At 50.7% G+C, this 12,116-nt stretch overlaps 1 protein-coding gene and 1 pseudogene across 5 annotated transcripts in view; one reads left to right on the forward strand and one right to left on the reverse strand.

Annotated features, from left to right (window-relative positions):
* Nucleotides 1-12,116, forward strand: part of NT5C3B (5'-nucleotidase, cytosolic IIIB) — a 20,723-nt gene continuing 8,607 nt past the window's right edge. For 3 of the 4 annotated variants that reach the window (XM_035300537.3, XM_035300539.3, XM_035300538.3), the window contains exons 1-6: nucleotides 1-48; nucleotides 274-372; nucleotides 938-1,007; nucleotides 1,094-1,140; nucleotides 3,221-3,306; nucleotides 10,759-10,848. In XM_035300537.3, coding sequence (XP_035156428.2) covers nucleotides 37-48; nucleotides 274-372; nucleotides 938-1,007; nucleotides 1,094-1,140; nucleotides 3,221-3,306; nucleotides 10,759-10,848 — 404 coding nt within the window. In that variant the 5' untranslated portion in view covers nucleotides 1-36. Of the gene's footprint in view, nucleotides 373-937; nucleotides 1,008-1,093; nucleotides 1,141-3,220; nucleotides 3,307-10,758; nucleotides 10,849-12,116 lie in introns of all 4 variants that reach the window. The other variant, XM_078373609.1, reaches the window with a different exon arrangement.
* On the reverse strand, nucleotides 7,079-10,264 carry LOC100404643 (polymerase delta-interacting protein 3-like; annotated as a pseudogene). The gene is made up of 2 exons (XR_013535674.1): nucleotides 7,810-10,264; nucleotides 7,079-7,495 (listed from the first exon to the last, which is right to left on the reverse strand). The product of XR_013535674.1 is annotated as a polymerase delta-interacting protein 3-like (transcript).

The following is a 12,116-nucleotide window of genomic DNA, read 5'->3' on the forward strand; positions in this document are numbered from 1 at the left end:
GTTGTCCCCCGCGCCGCCGAGCGGACCAGGAACGGGATGGCGGAGGAGGTGAGCTGGGAGGAAGCATCCGGCGTGGGGCGGGCCCCGACTCCGACTCCTGGGGCACTCAGAGCTCCCCCAGCGGGTAGCCGAGGCACCGCCGCTCCACCCAGGCCAGTAGCGGCCGCCGGGCGCACCCCGGTCCAGCCTAACACGCACGCCTGAGTGAGCCCCGGGCTCCCCTCGGGCCCATCGCAGCGTGGGGGTCAGTGGTTCTCTCGGGTCTCTGGACAGGTGAGCGCCCTGATGAAGGCCACGGTCCTGATGCGGCAGCCCGGGCGAGTGCAGGAGATCGTGGGCGCCCTATGCAAGGGCGGCGGAGACCGGTTACAGGTACCTCTGGTAGAGGTGGGGGCAGCTGGCGGCTTCCTATCCATTGGGCCTTCCCGCTTTTCTCGGCTGCGGACCCAGCTAGCTCTCTGCCCCAAGAAATGGCCGGGAGCTTGAACGAGAGCGGGTTGGTTCGCCTGTCCTAAAACCTAGACTTCAAATTTCTCAATCTGGTCATGCTGCTTCCTCTAATTGGACAGAAGGCTCCCCAAACCGGTACCTGGGGCCTTATCCTCCGTAGGCCAGCGGCTCCCCAATAAGTTGAAGATGTCCAGATGGGTCGTAATGGTGCAGATCTCTTAGGGAGGACCTGATATTGAAGGAGTTAGAGGGATCCTGAGTCTTCACCCTCACCCGCACACTAGGAGACTGCGTTTTCCTCGGAGTTAACAGGGGTGCTAATTATGATCACCTTCTCCCTATTCCTCTCTGTCTCTCGGTAACTCCCCTATGACTTTGCCTATATTCTGGCCACCGAACTGTTTTGATTTCCATAGTCATCCCCCAGGCTGAGGCAGGGCCACACTAGAAGGTGCCTATTAGGCATCATCTTTCTTTTGCCTTATAGGTGATTTCTGATTTTGACATGACCTTGAGCAGGTTTGCATATAATGGAAAGCGATGCCCTTCCTCTTACAGTAAGTCACATACTAGCTTCCCTTGTTGGGCTTGACAAGATGATGGGTTCTAAGGGACAAGTAAAAGGAGTTTTCTCTTTTTCCAGATATACTGGATAATAGCAAGATCATCAGTGAGGAGTGTCGGAAAGAGGTGGGTTGCTCCCGTCCTTTGCTCACAAATGGCTGTCATATGCTTCTTCAGATGGTTCCTGGTTGGAACCAAAGATGCCAGTAGAGAGACCTTACAAAATTAAGTTTTTTGGTTTTTGAGATGGAGTCTTGCTTTGTGGAGTCTTGATCTTGGCTCACTGCAACCTCTGCCTCCTGGGTTCAAGCGATTTTCCTGCCTCAGCCTCCTGAGTAGCTGGGATTACAGGCACGCGCCACCACACTCAGCTAATTTTTGTATTTTCAGTAGAGATGGCTTTTCACCATGTTGGCCAGGATGGTCTCGATCTCTTGACCTTGTGATCTGCCCGCTTTGGCCTCCCAAAGTGCTGGGATTACAGGCATGAGCCACCGTGTCCAGCAGAAAATTAAGTTTTTAAAAAGTGTTGTTTTGCTAAGGAGGATCTAGTTTAAATACATTAAGAAAGCTTTTCCTTACTGGCCAGGACATATAATGATTAATGGTTGGAACTGGACATTATGCTAACTGTTGGCTATAGAGTTTAGAAGAGATTTGAACATTATGGGGTTCAGCAACTTACCCAGGGTCATACAGCCAAATGGCAGAGCTTGTTTCTTTGTTTTGAGACAGGGTCTCACTCTGTCACCAAGTTGGAGTGCAGTGGCTTGATCATTGCTCACTGCTGCCTTGACCTCCTAGGCTCAAGCAATCCTCCTGCTTCAGCCTACCTAGTAGCTGGAACTATAAGTGTGTGCCATTACACCTAGATAATTTTTTTTTTTTTGAGACAGTTTTGCTTGTTACCCAGGCTGGAGTGCAATGGCGCGATCTCGGCTCACGGCAACCTCTGCCTCCTGGGCTCAGGAAATTCTCCTGCCTCAGCCTCCTGAGTAGCTGGGATTATAGGCACGCGCCACCATGCCCAGCTAATTTTTTGTATTTTTAGTAGAGACAGGGTTTCACCATGTTGACCAGGATGGTCTCGATCTCTTGACCTCGTGATCCACCCGCCTCAGCCTCCCAAAGTGCTGGGATCACAGGCTTGAGCCACCATACCCGGCCTACACCTAGATAATTTTTAAAAATTTTTGTAGAGGCCGGGCACGGTGGCGCGTGCCTGTAGTCCCAGCTACTCAGGAGGCTGAAGTGGGAGGATCGCTTGAGCCCAGGATTTCTAGGCTGTAGTGCGCTATGCCAATTGGGTCTCCACACTAAGTTCGGCATCAATATGGTGACCTTCCGGGAACAGGGGACCACCAGGTTGCCTAAGGAAGGGTGAACTGGCCCAGGTCAGAAACGGAGCAGGTCAAAACTCCCATGCTGATCAGTAGTGGGATCGTGCCTATAGCACGTGTGAATAGCCACTGTACTCCAGCCTGGGCAACATAGCAAGACCCTGTCTCTTTAAAAAAAAAAAAGAAAAAAACTTTTGTAGAGATGGGGTCTTACTATGTTGCCTAGGTTGGTCTTGAACTCTTGAGCTCAAGCAATCCTTACTTGCAGGGTGAGTACAAAGGAATGACCAGGTCTGTGGGTCCAGGTGCTCCCTGGACTTCACCAAATAGGTAAAAATTTGAGTGTATTGAGCAATTATGTTGCAAGATAATAAGAGAAGAGAAACTTAGGTCTTATAAGTGACATGTCCCCAAAGGGAAACTTCAAGAAAATTTTATATAATACTCTCTTACATGAAGTTGCATCTTTTTTTTTAGACATAGTTTTACTCTGTTGCCCAGGCTGGAGTGCATTGGTGTGATCTCTGCTCTCAGCTCACTGTGACCTCCGCCTCCTGGGTTCAAGTGATTCTCATTCTTCAGCCTCCTGAGTACCTGGGATTAAAGGCACGTGTCATTACACCTGCTAATTTTTTTATTTTTTAGTGGAGACAGGGTTTTGCCATGTTGGCTAGGCTGGACTTGAACTCCTGAACACAAGTGATCCACCTGCCTCAGCCTCCCAGAGCTCTGGGATTGCAGGGGTGAGCCACCACACCCAGCCACAAAGTTGCCTCTTATAGGTGACCTTTTTCTCACAGTAAGCTGACTTTGCTGGGGAGAACTTGATGTAGACTAATGGCCTTTCTCCCATTTGGATATCCCAGCTCACAGCGCTCCTTCACCACTATTACCCAATTGAGATCGACCCACACCGGACCGTCAAGGAGAAGCTACCTCATATGGTGGAATGGTGAGTGATGGTGGTGGAGAAAAGCTTCTGGGCCCTAGAGATGAAGTGGGCTGAGAGGGGCATATTTTTCCAAACCCTTGATGAGATGACAGGCTCCCTTACTTTACTGAGGGCTTAACTTAATGCTATTAGTCCAGCCGTTGGAACACACCTTTCAGATGAACCCAGAGCTCCTGTGGCTGCTGCTGGAGTGGAGACACTCAGAGAATCCTTGGTGTAAGTTAAAGACCCTTGGTTTCAGGGGATAAGTGTTTTGCGGAAGTGACTCTGGTCTTAGTCTGTTTTTGTGCTGTGGTCACAGAATAACAGACTAGGTAATTTACATATTTTTTCTATTTTTTGAGACAAGGTCTTTCTCTGTTGCCCAGGCTGAGTTCAGTGGCAATGATTGTGGCTCCCTGCAGCCTTGACCTCCTGGGCTGAAGCGATCCTCCCACCTCAGCTTCCCAAGTGGCTGGTACTACAGGCACGCACCACCATGCTGGGCTCATTTTTTCTGTTTTTTGTAGAGATGGGGTCTCACCATGTTGCCCAGGCTGTTTTCAACTCCTAAGCTCAAGTGATCCTCCCACTTTGGCCTCCCAGTCTTGAGGTTACAGGTATGAGCCACTGCACCCAGCCTAGACTGGGTAATTTATAATGAATGGCAATTTATTGGCTCACAGTTCCGGAAGCAGGGTAGTCCAAATTTGAAGGACTGGCTGGCATTTGACGAGGCCCTTCTTGCTGTATTATCTCACTGTAGAAAGGCAAAGAGAGTGGGGGAGAGAGAAAGTGTAGGGCTGAGGGCCCCACAGGGTCGTGGGGTGAGCCTTATGCTGTGCTGAGGTGCAGGATCCAAGAAATAAAGAGACAGGACACAGAAGTACAAGGAAAACGCAGCTGGGCTCAGGGGGCCACGCCACCTATAAGCAGAGTCAGGCGAGGCCCCGAATGTCCAGAAGCATGAGTATTTATTGTGTGTAGGTTAGGGGGCAGGGCAGTGAGTGAAATCATCTTTAAGGATAGTGATAGGGTCGTGAGCAATAAAACATGGGGTCCACCCCCATTAGGTCACCTAGGCTAGGAGGTGGACAGTGAACAGCAAGGGGCCCATTCTCATGAAGGCAAGGGCCGTGTGCAGTAAGGGGTCCACCCCCATTAGGTCACCAAGGCTTGAAGGTGGGCCGTGCGCAGTGAAGAGGGTGCAGTGTGCAATACTTCTATCTATGGGCAAACTTCTTCTAAGAAGATTTATGGGAAATGCTTTAAGTCACATAGCAGTGACAGAGCTGTCAAGGTTACCGCCACCTTCTGGCAGCTTCCAACGGGTACTACAGGAAGATGCTTTTCGAGCAGCACAGTAGCAAGAGCTCATAAAGTTCAGTCACCAAGGTGGATTGCCAGTCTGAGGGCAGCCTTCCACAAGAACTGGAGCAAGGTCCTACAACTCCTTTATCAGGAGGAGTGGCTCTTGCCCCAAGCCTGCCATACAGCGGGCATCTTTACGATACTGAACGCTGCCGCCTGGGCCATGGATTGTTGTCCTGGCATAACTGTTTGTCCCTTAAATCATGCTCTGCACGGTGTCTGCTCTTAGGCATTCCTCCGATTATAAGCTGCTTATTCCTTAATTCATGCTCTGTACTGTGTCCACTCTAGGCATTCCTCCGATATGAACTAAGATATAATTATAGGTATATATGTAGGGAAATATTCTTTTTTTTTTTTTAGGAATAACAAATGTTTATTCAGAAATGGATAAGTAATACATAATCATCCTTCATCCCTTAATGCCTCTTCCTCTCTTTTTGCACAAGAAACACAGATGGGTAATGTAGGGGCATGGGAAGTGGAGGTGGAGGAGGACACAGGACTGGCCCACCACCTTCTCTTCCCTGTCTCCCTAGGTGACAGCTTATACAGTGGAGGAGGCAAACAGGTCCTCTCAATGTACCAGATGATCACCTACAGCACAGCTCCAGATGGCTGCAGCTGGGCTCAGTGAAACTCTGTGACAACCAGAATATATCAGCTTTGGGATTAGAGGGGAGGGTAAAGCCTCGTGGCAGGATATTTACCGTCCCAACCCTAAGCAAAGTCCAAGCAGTGAGCCCCATTCCTGGTACCTGAAAAACCAGGTCCTACTGCCTTCTGGGTGCTCTCTTGGGCCAGAAAAGGTAAAGTGTAGGAGGAATGTCTTCCAGCTGCTAACTAGAAGTCAGTCTGCACCCACTTGAAGGGATTAAGAGAATAAAAAGCAGCATCTTTAAAGAACTGGAAGTGGAGCACCACCAGGCCCCTTCCTTGGCCTTTCCTGGCCTGGGCAAGCTCAGAGCCTGAGGATTGAAGCTAGGTTCAAACCCTTGGTCCTTCCTGCCTGACAGACTGACCTCTGGAAACATGACTTTCTGGGTTCTTCTTCACTGGGCTAGCCTCAAGCAAGTCTTGGGCACTCTGTCTCCAGCATGTACCTTTCCCAGCACTTGCGACTGATTCTGCAGAGCACCGAGAATCGTGCTCCCCAACTGGCTCCAGCTCTGCCAATCTGGATTCCCTTCAGTTCCAACAAAGGACCCTTCAGGTCCAGCAGAGGACCACTCAGTGACACCAGAGGCAACACTGGCCTGGTAATTCAGGGACGGCCCTTGGGCTCTATAGCTTTGTGCTATAGAAAGCACTGCCGGTGCCTATGCTGGGGAAACAGCTTGCCTCGTAGAGTTGCCCTGTTCCCTTGACTCCTCCTCCTCTGCCAAGACAGAAAATTATCCCTCTGGTCATGGACGGATGGATCACTCACAAAAGTGGGAACTCTGGGTGGCAGCTAGATATATGCCTCTGGGCATCCCTGACCACTGTCCTGTAGACAACTGAGGCTAGAATTGGAGAGCCAGGAGCAAACCGACCTCTTGCATTCAAATAAGCCCCAGCCTCCCCCTTCCCGTGTTGCAGAATGGGAGGTAGAGCCTTTGAAAGGCCCAACCAGAGGAGAGCTAGCAGCTGTACCAAAACCAGGGTGTGATGAGTGCCAGGCTAGGTGAGGACCGGGAGGGGCGTGATGAGTGCCGGGCTAGGTGAGAACCAGGAGGGGTGTGATGAGTGCTGGGCTAGGTGAGGACCGGGAGGGGCGTGATGAGTGCCGGGCTAGGTGAGAACCAGGAGGGCTCCAACACAACCCCCCTGCCAGCAGTGACACCCAGAAGGGAAAAAGACCTGGGGTGGGGCATTCAGCACAACTCAAGGGCAAGGTGAACTCTGGAAAACAACCTCTGGGCAGAGGCAGTGTGGGCCTCCAAGCCAAGCACACTCCTCCTGGACAGACTCTTCCCAGAGGTGCGGCTTCATCCTGCCCTTGCCACTAGTGAGGCCTGGAGCTAATGCGGAGAGGACCAGAGGTCTGAGAACTGCTCCCCATCCAGGCATCTCCACTGACCAGACAGAGGAGCGGCACAGCTCTCAGGCCACCCCGGTTCCCGTCAGGATGGCAGGGCTTTCCATCCCGTGTTGTTTGAAAAGCTTAATGTACACAAAGGAAAGGCAGCCCGTGGCCCCTGGGAAAACCAGGGTCCTTCAGACAGCCCCTGCCCTGCATCCTATGGGGCCACAAGAAAGCCACCCAGAGAATTTAGTGTACCATTTCCAAATAAAAAATCCACCTGGGGCTGAGGCTGGGGGAGACATGCTCTGAAAAACACAAGCCTACCTTGGCGATGAGATGGAGAAGAAACATATTACAGGAAACGTTAACAGAGAAGAGCACAGGGCAGAACACAGCACAGAAAGGCGGGTTCCATCCAGTGAGGAAGCGCTTTACCCCAGCGACCCTGCCCACGCTCAGGGGTCTCCAGTCCGATGGCCCATTGGTCACAAGCTTTGCCTTGGGGAAACAGAGCCACCCTCCTCTGCCCCCACTTCTGGCTGCCTCACTCCCCTGCTCAAAACTTGATTTTGAATTCTGTGGGCTTCGTGGTTACAGAGGCCCCTGAGGACTTGAAGAGCGCCTTCAGGATGGTGTCAGGGTCCACTTTGGCAGGGGGTTGGAGGAGGAGGCAGAGTTCACCCTGCAAGGCAGCTCGCTTTCCTTTTTCACTGAGGGGCTGGCTGTCACTCAGCCGCAGCAGGATAGGCTGGTCTGAGGTGATAATGTTCCCATTCATGTGAAGGTTGCACTTCATTGGCTGCCCATCCAGACACCTGTATGCAGTGATGGTGATGGCATCGTCCTTTTTCTTTTCATTTTTTTTGAGACGGAGTTTCGCTCTTGTTACCCAGGCTGGAGTGCAATGGCGCGATCTCGGCTCACCGCAACCTCCGCCTCCTGGGTTCAGGCAATTCTCCTGCCTCAGCCTCCTGAGTAGCTGAGATTATAGGCACGCACCACCATGCCCAGCTAATTTTTTGTATTTTTAGTAGAGACGGGGTTTCACCATGTTGACCAGGATGGTCTCGATCTCTTGACCTTGTGATCCACCCGCCTTGGTCTCCCAAAGTGCTGGGATTACAGGCTTGAGCCACCGCGCCCGGCCCCATCCTTTTTCACAAACACCACCTCTGCTACCCCAGGATGGACCAGCTGAGCTTGCTTGAGGGCTCCACACACACAGAAAAGCTCAACAATGTCCTCCTCAGTGACTCGAGGGAACAGATTATTCACAGTCATCTTGGTGCCTTCCAATGGGCTGAGGACAGGCTCAGCAGGTGGCAGCTCTTTGGGGGGTTCTTCCTTGTTCACCAGTGTCCGGGACATGTTGGTCAAGGCTTTGGTTCAAATAGAGGAGGGGAGAGCAGGAGCTGTGTATGCATCATTCTGAACCACTTTGGTAAGAGGGAGGAAAGCTTGGAACTGCTTAGCCCAGCCACTCATGGAGAAAGCCACCTGAGACTGCAAACTTCATCTGTTTAGTAGGAGGAAGCTATACCATCATCTTCTTCATCCAGGTCATATAAATTCTTTTTGGCCTGGCGGTTATTGACAACATTGATTCTCATTCCAGTAGGATGGGGATGAAGTGGTGCCATGGCTTTCTGCTGTGGAACCTGAATGGTTTTGGTGAGCTTCAGGGCAGGAGTCACTGTCCCGATGGGTGGGTTCATGAAGACAGCAGGTGAACTCCTCTTCAAGCTGATCTCCCTGGCATCAGCGCCCTGGCGGGGCTTCTGGGGCACCATGGTTGCTTGCGAGAGTTCAACATCTCTCTGGCATCCTGTACTTTCCCTTTGATCCGAAACCGGGCATCTTTCTGCAAAAACTTCTCCCGAGCATCCTTGACTCCCAGTTTGAGCCGGACATCTGAGAGGCCAATCTTCTGCCGGGCATCAGATCTTTGCTGGAAGGTGGCTGTGCGTGCTGACTGGCTGAGAAGGCCTTGCTGAATCCCAACTCGAGATCGGATACCTCCAACTCCCGGTCTGGCATTAAGCCGTCCTTTCGCCGCCGTCCCGCACTTCCTGATGAGGGAGATGTCCCTCTCTTCCAGGGAGATGTCCGCCATCTTGCACCGCGGAGCGAGCCTTAGGCAGCGGAGACGCCCCCAGCCCGCAAGCCCGCCCCCGGGAAATGTTCTTTAGGCACTCATACTATCAACTATTATATGATTATATAGAGAGGATTATATAAAGGGATTCGTCAAGCCCTATTTCTATAAACTAATATATGATTATGTAAAGGATTATATAAAGGGAAATAGCTGAGTAGTAACACAATAAAGTGAGATATTCAAGCCCTAACTGTGCCAGGGTTCTGCTTCGCTCTCATTCCTCGGTGCCTATATGGGGGGTTTCCCACAAGAAAGAAAGAGGAATTATTATAATTTTTTCGAGACGTCTCGCTCTGTCATCCAGACAGGAGTGCAGTGGCGCAATCTCAGTTCACTCAAACCTCCACCTCCCAGGTTCAAGTGATTCTCCTGCTTCAGCTTCCCAAGTAGCTGGGAGGCACGTGTCATCATGCCCGGCTAATTTCTTATATTTTTAGTAGAGGTGGGGCTTCACCATGTTAGCCAGGATGGTCTCAATCTCCTGACCTCGTGATCTGCCCGCCTCGGCCTCCCAAAGTGCTGGGATTACAGGTGTGAGCCACCCGCCAGGTGAGAGGAATTCTTTTTATAAGGATCTGTGGGCCGGGCGCAGTGGCTCACGCCTATAATGCCAACACTTTGGGAGGCTGAGACGGGTGGATCACGAGGTCAAGAGATCGAGACCATCCTGCTAAACATGGTGAAACCCTGTCTCTACTGAAAATACAAAAATTAGCTGGGCATAGTGGTTCATGCCTGTAGTCCCAGCTACTCGGGAGGCTGAGGCAGGAGAATTGCTTGAACCCAGGAGGCGGAGGTTGCAGTGAGCTGAGATTGCACCATTGCACTCCAGCCTGGGTAACAACAGTGAAACTCTCAAAAAAGAAAAAAAAGGATCTGTGATAATGACATTAATCTGTTCATAAGGATGGTGCCCCCATGACACCTCCCATTAAGCCCCATCTTTCAACACCTCCACATTGGGGATCAAGTTTCTAACACGTGAACTTTGGGGGACACATTCAAAGCACAGCAACCCTCATCACTGAACAGAGCCCCAGTCCTCCAGATAGAGGGGTCACGGAGGAAGGGATTCAGAAGTTTCGACTTAAGCGGTCAGCTTGCTTCACACTTGTCTCTGTTGGGTTGCTTTCTCATTCTCTTCATCTCTTCATCTTCTTCCTTTTTTTATCGAGATGGAGTCTCACTCTGTAACCCAGGCTGGAGTGCAGTGGCGCAATCTTGGTTCACTACAACCTCCACTGCCTGGGTTCAAGTGATTCTCCAGGCTCAGCCTCCCGAGTAGCTGGGACTACAGGCCTGTGCCACCATGCCCTGCTACTCTTCGTTTTGTTTTTGTTTTTGTTTTTGAGATGGAGTTTCGCTGTTGTTACCCAGACTGGAGTGCAATGGCACGATCTCAGCTCACCACAACCTCCGCCTCCTGGGTTCAAGCAATTCTCCTGCCTCAGCCTCCTGAGTAGCTGGGACTACAGGTGCACACCACCATGCCCAGGTAATTTTTGTATTTTTAGTAGAGACAGGGTTTCATCTTGTTGACCAGGATGGTCTCGATCTCCTGACCTCGTGATCCACCTGCCTCGGCCTCCCAAAGTGCTGGGATTATAGGCGTGAGCCACCGTGCCCGGCCTACTTTTTGTATTTTTATCAGTGACGGGGTTTCCTTATGTTGGCCAGGATGGTCTCGAACTCTTGACCTCAGGTGATCTGCCTGCCTTGATCCCACTAAGTGCTGGGATTACAGGCATGAGCCACCATGCCTGGCCACTCTCTTCCTTTTAAGGACAGCTAACATCTTTCAAGAAGTGGCCCTGTGCAAAAAGATGAGGCCTCTGTTGGTAATGCTATCAGAGAGGACTTGGCTCTGTAAAGGGAAAGGATGATTGATTTACCTGAGTGACTTGAATGTGGGGTTTTGTGGGGTGTCTGTTTCTAGGTGGACCAAAGCGCACAATCTCCTATGTCAGCAGAAGATTCAGAAGTTTCAGATAGCCCAGGTGGTTCGAGAGTCCAACGCAATGCTCAGGTAAGTGTCTTGCTCTGGAGAACATTTCTGCCAGATTATTTGAAACTGTATTTTTCAAAAAAAAAAAAATAACGAGAGTAGAGAGGAGTTAGTTGTTTAAAGGGCTGGAAGAGACATGTCACTATGAACAACTGATGTGTTACAGCTAAAGGATTTCTCTGCCTTGCTAGGAAAGAGTCAGCAGCTAGTGGATGCGGTGCAAGATGGCCAGGGAGCCATCTCCGAGAACAAACCACGTCTAGCTCATTTTTCACAATGGTCAAAGATTTTTGGGGTCCCCCTGGTGACTGGTGTTCTTCATGGCGACTGGGAGTTGGCTAGGCTGGGACCCTTGATCATTACTGGACGGCTGTCTCTGCTGGAGATTTCTTTCCTGGAGGAGGGACCAGGGCTCATAAAGGAAGGAGTGACATGGGTGCCTGCCCTCAAGGGTTGTGCATCCTAATTGGGGAGATTGGCTAGTTCCTGAAAAACCAAGACAGTGGAGATGTGCTGACCCAGTAAGTGCCAGGATGGAAGTGGGTGCACCCTAGTGAAGGTGCCCAGGCTAGCTGCCTGGTTGTATGGACAGCAACAGAAAACATGCCTACCTTTTGCTACAACAGCGTCTCTCCCCAGTATATACCCCAGAAAAAGGAGGGCACGTAGCCACTACAAGACATGCACAGCATGTATTCATGGCAGCCGTATCCATAACAGCTGAAACCTGGAAATCAGGCCGGGCGCGGTGGCTCACACCTGTAATCCCAGCACTTTGGGAGGCCGAGGAGGGTGGATTATGAGGTCAAGAGATCGAGACCATCCTGGTCAACATGGTGAAACCCCGTCTCTACTAAAAATACAAAAATTAGCTGGGCACGGTGGCGCGTGCCTGTAATCCCAGCTACTCAGGAGGCTGAGGCAGGAGAATTGCCTGAACCCAGGAGGTGGAGGTTGCAGTGAGCCGAGATGGCGCCATTGCACTCCAGCCTGGGTAACAAGAGTGAAACTCTGTCTCGAAAACAAACAAACAAACAAACAAACCTGGAAATCTCTCAATTGTCTATCAAGAGGAAGCTGGGTAGAAAAATTATGGCATATTTATATGATGGAATAATGCTGTGTAGCAGTGATAAAGAATAAACTCATTCCATGCAAAATATATAAACTACCCAGCATTGTATTGAACAAAATAAGTCAGGCACAAAAGAGTACATTGTGTATGAGTCCATTTATGTGAAGTTCAAGGACAGGCAAAGTTAATTGATGGGAGGGATGATACTGGCTGG

The sequence above is a fragment of the Callithrix jacchus genome, chromosome 5 (genome assembly GCF_049354715.1).
Source record: "Callithrix jacchus isolate 240 chromosome 5, calJac240_pri, whole genome shotgun sequence".
Taxonomy (NCBI): domain Eukaryota; kingdom Metazoa; phylum Chordata; class Mammalia; order Primates; family Cebidae; genus Callithrix; species Callithrix jacchus.